The sequence below is a fragment of the Gossypium arboreum genome, chromosome 2 (genome assembly GCF_025698485.1).
Source record: "Gossypium arboreum isolate Shixiya-1 chromosome 2, ASM2569848v2, whole genome shotgun sequence".
Classification (NCBI taxonomy): Eukaryota; Viridiplantae; Streptophyta; class Magnoliopsida; order Malvales; family Malvaceae; genus Gossypium; species Gossypium arboreum.
The window spans coordinates 24,854,544-24,862,292 of record NC_069071.1 but is presented as its reverse complement, the minus strand read 5'-3'; the positions used below and the strand labels follow the sequence as shown (position 1 = coordinate 24,862,292).

General features: G+C 33.6%; 1 protein-coding gene across 2 annotated transcripts; it reads right to left on the bottom strand.

The window, feature by feature from the left end:
• Positions 1 to 846: 846 nt before the first annotated feature.
• LOC108485462 (probable plastidic glucose transporter 3) lies at positions 847 to 7,083 on the bottom strand. 2 transcript variants are annotated; one of them, XM_017789302.2, is made up of 14 exons: positions 6,830 to 7,083; positions 6,538 to 6,685; positions 5,795 to 5,906; positions 5,632 to 5,699; positions 5,412 to 5,544; positions 4,922 to 5,021; positions 4,710 to 4,822; positions 4,417 to 4,510; positions 3,316 to 3,469; positions 3,080 to 3,223; positions 2,923 to 2,996; positions 2,305 to 2,393; positions 1,882 to 1,996; positions 847 to 1,546 (listed from the first exon to the last, which is right to left on the bottom strand). In XM_017789302.2, exons 2-14 carry the CDS (start codon positions 6,623 to 6,625, stop codon positions 1,364 to 1,366), a joined length of 1,467 nt encoding a protein of 488 aa, XP_017644791.1. In that variant the 5' UTR covers positions 6,626 to 6,685; positions 6,830 to 7,083; the 3' UTR covers positions 847 to 1,363. The 2 variants fall into 2 exon arrangements, with proteins under 2 accessions (XP_017644791.1, XP_017644793.1); XM_017789304.2 differs by lacking the exon at positions 6,830 to 7,083 and having other exon boundaries at positions 6,544 to 6,821.
• Between the last annotated feature and the right edge of the window lie 666 nt (positions 7,084 to 7,749).

Sequence of the window (7,749 nt, the reverse complement as noted above, 5' to 3'; positions counted from 1 at the left end):
CACATACCATCGCTCATTATTCTTTTACAGTTTTGATGGAACAATAGCATCATTCATGAATAACAAGGCATAACCCACAATTTTCAACAAAGCATCACTTTATTTTGAGAGTTATGGGAATCAATAATAGAATAAAATATTATTTATAACATTTTTAGATTAACTGATCTTTTATATTTCTTATAATATATATATATATATATATATCTTTTCTTTTCGAAATTTAAAAATATATTCTAATTTTTAATGTTATAAGTTTTAAAAAAATTGAAAAACTTTCAGAATTTTTTTTTGAATATTTATAATTTTGATAATTTTGAAGAATAAAACAAAAAGATGACGTAGATTATTTTAAGATGATGAGAATTCCATATCTTGCTTCCTGGTTGGCTGAATATGCTAAATCAGTCAAAACTAATTATGCTACCAAGTTAAATAATAAAAAGAATAGTTAAGTGACAAGTTGGGCTATCAAAATTACATTTATCCTGTGTGCGTTTACAAGCTAATACGCACCTTAGCGCCATTAAAAATCATAAACAATCGTCTAGATTTGGAAATAAGACGGTTATTCTGTGATTCAGCATCAACCTAAGCAATTCATTAACAACAAGGTTGAAGAATTAAATTAGTAGAGTTAACCAGTGTTTGGATGAAAAGAAAATGCAAGAAAATTATATCAAAGAACTAATCTAAACGTTACATTTGTTATATCAGTTACAACGATTTCAGCTCACTGACTCCGGCTAACTAACATTTCTTAACCGGCTATGACTGCGATCCTTCACTATTACTGAAAAACAAAACATCGGAGTACCCAACTCAAAAGTGAGGATCAATCATGGATTTACTAATGTTGAAGCTCAAAAACAGTATAAGCCATGTTATATGTATAATGCCACATTAATAATTCCATCAGGAAATGTCCAGTTTGCAAGAAAAAAACTACAATAAGAAAACATTCTTAGAATACACATTATGAGCCTTGCAGAGTAAGCACCTGATGCATGTATTGTTTTCTTCCCATTACTCCATCTACAACATCATTTAGTGGAGTTTGTATCTTCATATTGGTTTCAGGCATGATTCAGTGAAAGAGACATGGGTGAACGGAACTGCTTAAATGCTTAGCAACTCTGAAAAATAACAATATGTTTTAGTGATTTTTTTCATTTCCGAATTTCTTCTGCAAACCTAAAGTAGGCAACTAGACAACACAAGTTACCATAACTAAAAAAAAGGGCTTTGGGTCCAAAAACTATACCTGGCTAACTAATTTAAACCAGAGTTCTGTTAGGTACATATTCACCTTAATATGCTATGTTCACAATGGTTCAGAGAATTAGATGAAACTGATAAACCTCTACTCTGGTGGAAGAAGGGTCATTTCGATCTCTTGAAGTGATTTTCCTTTAGTTTCCAACACGTTTCTCTTCACAAAAATTACTGCCAGCAAACAGAAGGTGGCGAAAATTGCATTCAGGACTAATGGTCCTATCTGTTCCAGTAACCGCAAAAACAACAGACCAACAAAGAAATTTACCACCTGTTAAAAAAGACCAAAGCCAAAGGTGAAATAATTCTCACTGCGGACTTGTTTGAGCATTTAAGAGTCAAGATCAAGGAAAGAACACCCAAGACCCTTATCATAAAAGCTTGTCTATACCAGGAGAATTATGAAATATCCAATGGGACCTCAAGATTTGATATAATGCTTTGAAGTACGACTATCATGATTTCTTTTCAGAAAAACAATCAATTTGACATAAAAATCTATTCCGGAAATTTAACATGATTAACTTGTAGCTAAACAAGCAAAGAAGTAAATCCCGTGTCTAGCAACAGTTTCCACTAAGAGGAAGAAGAGTTATAGCTGGTTACCCAATGACTAGCCAAGCAAACTGACATTGCCTTCGCCCTTATCCGGCCTGGAAACATTTCTGATAGGAGGAGACTAGGGACTGGTCCAGCACCCACAGAAAAGGCCAAGACAAACCTGCATTTTCACATAATCAAAGTTTGTTTTAAGAGAATGCCACACCAGAAAATAACTCTACTAAATGTAGATGTTTCCTTTGAATACCCTTTGTAAAAGTCTAATAGAGGTTTCCTCAAAGGTCTATGGGACCCCAAAGATGCATTTTTCTCAGGTGGAAAATTGGTTATGCATTCAATCTGGTATGCATTGTCTTGTTATGGATGAAGAGGAAATTTTAAATAACCTAAGTCACACTAAGACTGAAGTGCTTAAGAAGATTATTTCCATGCCGAAAAAATTTGATCATCAAAGGATTAACAACTTACAACAACATGCCTCCAACAGATAGATAAACTTCATTGCTGCTAGAGACTAAGGAGCTAGCTGAAGCTGCCTGAAGACCCATTGCAACTACCTGAAACATAAAAGTATGAAGCGAAAATCATATGAAGTGTCAACATTGTACTACAAATAATACAAACTGCTAGGTTCAAGTCTAACAGTCGGAAAATATGTACCATAGCATTAGCACAACCTAAAAATACATTAAACAGAAAACTTGCAGCACAATATTATCACAATCAAATGTATGCATATCCTCTAGGAATCTCAAATGACTGCCCCTATATTTCCAACCCTTGTAGTTCTTAGCCTCTCACAAGGCAACAACAATGGTAACAGCAAACTGCATTAGACAATATTGGTAGTTTTATGGTATAAGTAATGCTGCAGAAAAATAACTACTCACTCTTATTGCAAAAAAGGACAAATTTTGAAAGTCCAACCAAATCTTGGCATGCTTTCTCTTATGGGATTACACAATTAGATGCCAAATTATAAAAACCATTGACAGCTACAACACAACCATATTAAGAACCTTATATCATATATATATGCTGCTAGCATGCACCAAACAATTAAACTGGTAAAAGTTTGTTCCTTACCATACCTGAGAAACTTCCAATGAGAAGTACCTTCCTTCCCAGTTTATCCATCAAAAGCAATGCAGCAAATGATCCTGAGTTGATATAAACCTCAAAATAAAAGAAACGCTCTACCATGATGCACAAGTTGGATACGTGGTAATTGAGCCATTTATACCTAAGAAATTGGCAATCCCCACACATATGTTTGCAGACTGTGAGGATACACCAGCACTCTTAAAGACGGTTGACGAGAAAAAGAAAACAGCATTTATACCAGAAAGCTGTTGTAAAGCAAAAAGAGTAGACCCAATGAAAACAACTGCAAAAGGATAAGTTAAAAAGTAACAATTTAGAAAGTAAGTATAGATATGACAACATAAAAATCTTACTGAAAATGATTAGCATGCTCACCTTTACGATGGTGACCAAAAAGTAGCTCTGACAATTTGACTGTTTCTGCTTCACCTCCTCTCTCTGACTTCAACAATTCAGCCATTGCACCTTTGACATATGGTCCTCCTAAAAGTTTCTCAAATGCAGCTTCAGCATCAGCAGCTCTTCCTTTCTGAATTGTAAAGGTTATAAGTGTTTACTGAAAAAACGCTATTTGAAGATAAACAAAGTGCTTAAATTCCTTTTTCTTTTTTGCTGAATAGATAAAGGAGAAACAAGTATGTTTTTATAAGAAAAGGGTGACATTCACCCATTCTAAGAAGAGATGATATAAGGATATGGTGTATTAAAAAAAAATTCAGCCTCAGAAGAGTTTGTTTAAAACAATGTAATGAGTCTGTTGTCCGATCTCAACACCTAGAGTACATCATGGATCTAATATCTTTCTTAAATATCTGATATAAGGATATAGCATATTAAAATTTCAGCCTAAGCAGAGTTTGTTGAGAACAATATAATGCATCTGTTGTCCGATTTAACAACACCTAGAGCACATCTAGTTGCTTCTAATACCTTAAATATCTGATATATATCTAAATCCATCCACTAAATTTGATTTTTTGTCAAGTTGAATTTTTTCTCACAAAGATGCTTAACTTCCCAACGACTTTATATTCAGATCCTTTAATCTAACTGCAACTGCAATAAATAAGTATTTTAAGTGATAGTTCTAATACAAAATAAATGTAAAGCTCACCTATATTGCTAAAATCCTTCATTTTTCTTGAAGTTCTATAACCCTCAAAGGATCCTCCTAATGCAAGGACAGTTTTAGAAAAAAGTTGAATATCCCCATATAGGGCACATACTTATATCTGACACTCACACCCAAGTCCAAATGATAGAATCTAACTGTTCACAGTTCCTGAGAATATAATAATATAAAATGTGAACATAGTTTGAACTTCCGTTTTCAGTTTCATAACTTTTAATAAGGTTTCAATCTTTCTACCTGGATTTAAACTTTTTTATTAGGACAAGAGGACACTCAACGGATTCTTCAGATGTAATGAGAGTGTAAAATTATTCATTACTGAATATGATAGGACAGCAAATGACCTTGAAAAGCCAATGGGGACTCTCTGGAGAAAATTGCATAAAAAGAGCAAGTAAAGCAGCAGGAACAGCAGATACCCAGAAACATATGCGCCACCTGTGTACATCATCAAATTAAGAAATATGTCATCAATCTGATTCAGAAAAGCACAATCCAAGTTGTTCAATTATGAATTCTTTTTGAAGAAGAGAATGTGACACCAAGCAAATCATCTTGTGGTGGGGCTCTGATAGTGTGGTTGTAAAGTTTAATTATAATTTTCAAAGCTACTACTAATTCACTCAGCATTTCTTACCAACCCTCAGTTTCCTTAGCAGGGAATCCAATTAACAGAGAACTCATCAATCCTAGGCTTGTTGCAATCTGAGTGAAGCTTCCATATGTGCCTCTTACATAAGCAGGAGAAACCTGTGCATGTATCAAATTGCTATTTGCAAATATATGAAAGAAAAGAAGAAGAGCTTGTGATATCACAGAAATATAGTTTATTAACCATCTTTTAGATACCTCTGTCACATAAAGAGCTGCAAGCGTTGGGCCAAGACCCATTCCAGTCCCAACAAATAACCTCCCTAAAAGCATACCCCAAAGGTTTTTTGCTGTTGCACTGCAAGAACATTATTGGATCTAAGAACCTAAATGAGGAACTTTGTTAAAATTATCAATTTAAAAGACTGCAAGCATGATGCCAGGGAGAGCCTGTAATGTAGTCTTTATAACTTAATTTGCATATGAGAACTAAAAGAGAAAGGTAGCTGGGGCTTGTTATTTCTCATAAATGGCTCAAGGACCCAAAACGTAAGTGATGGAAATTAAGAGGCAAATTTATCAGTTAATCTGAATTTTTTGCCTTGTGAGTACTAGTATGAGCTAAAATCTAATAAAAAGAATCTGAATAAACCTTCAAAGGCATTATCATATAAAAGAATTCAATTATACTGGAGATACATTCAAAAAATCCTAAAAGTTAAGGTAAATTAAATAATACAGCAATTACCTCATTGAAGACCCAATTATCATAGGTAAAGCACATAGCTGGAATGCCCTGCGAAACCCAACCCTATCCACTATCAAACCACTGAAGGTTGATCCAAGAAAGCCCCCCCCTAAACATATGCTTACAACCAAACCTTGATTACAACAAAAGACAACATATTAATAGAGCAGTTTCTCAAATAAGACACGAATACTAAAACCTAAATTCATTGCAATAGTACCTTCAGCCATGGTATTCCCATTAAAATGAAGATCATTTGAAATACTTTGTAGCGTTTCATTAATTACTCTGCATTAACAACAGCGAGTATTAAGAATGCATTATCTCAAGAAATTCCACAGAAGAAAAACCAAGAACAAAAGAAAATCTCAAAAGGAACAAACCCAAGATGGTAACCGTATAAGAGGGAAGCTAAGGATGCCACGAGTATATACAAGAATGATCGCTTCCAAGAAGGGTTTCCAATCTCTTTACTCACTCCATTCAGTGAACGTACTTAAATGCACACATATGGAATTAGCAAACTGTCAGTACTAAGTACTATTCCAAATTTGGAGCAAAATGCATGCAAATAAGAGATCAAATACACAATCCCATAGCATAAAAGACCAAAACATAAAACAAAAGCAAAGCTTTCAGCTTCATATAATTTGCATTTTTTTAAAAGGCTATAAAGGGGTTTCCAATATCTTTGATCACTCCACTCAGTGAACGTACCTAAAAGCAAAAATAAGGAATTAGCAAACTGTCAGTACTAAGTACTATTCCAAATTCGGAGCAAAATGCATGCAGATAAGAGATCAAGTACAAAATCTCATAGCATAAAAAACCATAACACAAACCTAAAGCAAAGCTTCCAACTCCATATAACTTGGATTTTTTAAAAGGTTATATATTGTTTCTTCAATAATAACCATTTTATTGTCTTAATCACTAAAACAACCACTTGCTTCCTACTGCCCCCATATCAAAAGACAAACATTTGCTTACATGCCTCGTAAACAAAATCATGGCATAACCTTCTCTTGGAAACAAAAGTCATGGGATTACCAAAAATAAAACCGTTTTTTAAAAAACCAACTTAAAAATCACAAAGAAATGAAGAATCAAGGAAAATGGAGAAAACCTGAACCTTGCTCTTTGTCATAGGCATTGATATAATCTCTGGTGCCACGCTTATACATGGAATAAGCATCGGCGTGTCGTCCCCGCATTGCCACGTTACTATAAACACCCTCCTCCCGGGTACTGAATACAGAACTTTCGGAAATCAACTGCGAAATAAATTCAAAGATCAATCACAAATCAACTAATCAAATAGATCACTCCAATTTTTTTTATTCCATCATGTAATTATGTAAGCCAGAAACGACTGCATTCAGAGAGAACAATAAAAAAAGAAAAGAAAAGCTAATTACGGAGATGAGAAATAGGAGTCGTTAAACAACAGAAACAAAGCTATAATACGTAGTCGTTTCTGTGGGATCAAGAAATAGAGAAACAACTTAACAGATCAAAAACATAGTAAATTATTTGAGAAACAGAGAAACGGCAGCGTTCGCACGGAAGATCAAAACTTTAAATAACTCTCCATTTTCGGGTTCACCAATAGAAAGAAATGAACAGATTAAAATAAAAAGGAAAAAAACAAGAAACGACACGTCGTATAAGGAAGAAATGAGTGTGTGTGTGTATATATATATATATATATAGGTGTATAATTAAAGGTTTAAAATGAGAAGATGGAAAATGGCGGAATCAGAATTAATTAAAGATAAGAGGTGTTAAAAATAAAATAGAATAAAATAAATAAAAATAAAGAACACATAAATTTTACGTGGAAACCCTTTCGGGAAAAAAACCACGGGCAGAGGAGAAGAAAATTCACTATGTCGAAAAATTTTTACTCAAATACAAGAGGAATAGACTATGTCTATTTATAGGCTTGCAAAGCCATATTCTAGTAGGATTGAAACACCTTATCCTAATCAATATAAAATAGATGGAGTTTAATAAGGTTTAAAACCTTATTCTAAAATAAAATAAAAGAAGTCTAGTTCTATATGGATTTTACTTTTATTTTATTTTCCATCGTATTTTATTTAAATAAGAATTTGGGTCACTTAATTCTAACAATCTCCACCTTGACACAAATTCTCAATGAACAAGTTCTTCATCGCGAACTTTCAATAAACAAGTTCTTCACCTCTTCCAAAAACCCTTAAGGGTTTAACTTCAACAATGAACACCAACCAAGTCTAAGCAATGCTCAAACTTGGTTATAGGAAGTGACTTAGTCATCATATCTGCGCATATTTTCATGAGTGCTAATTTTGCT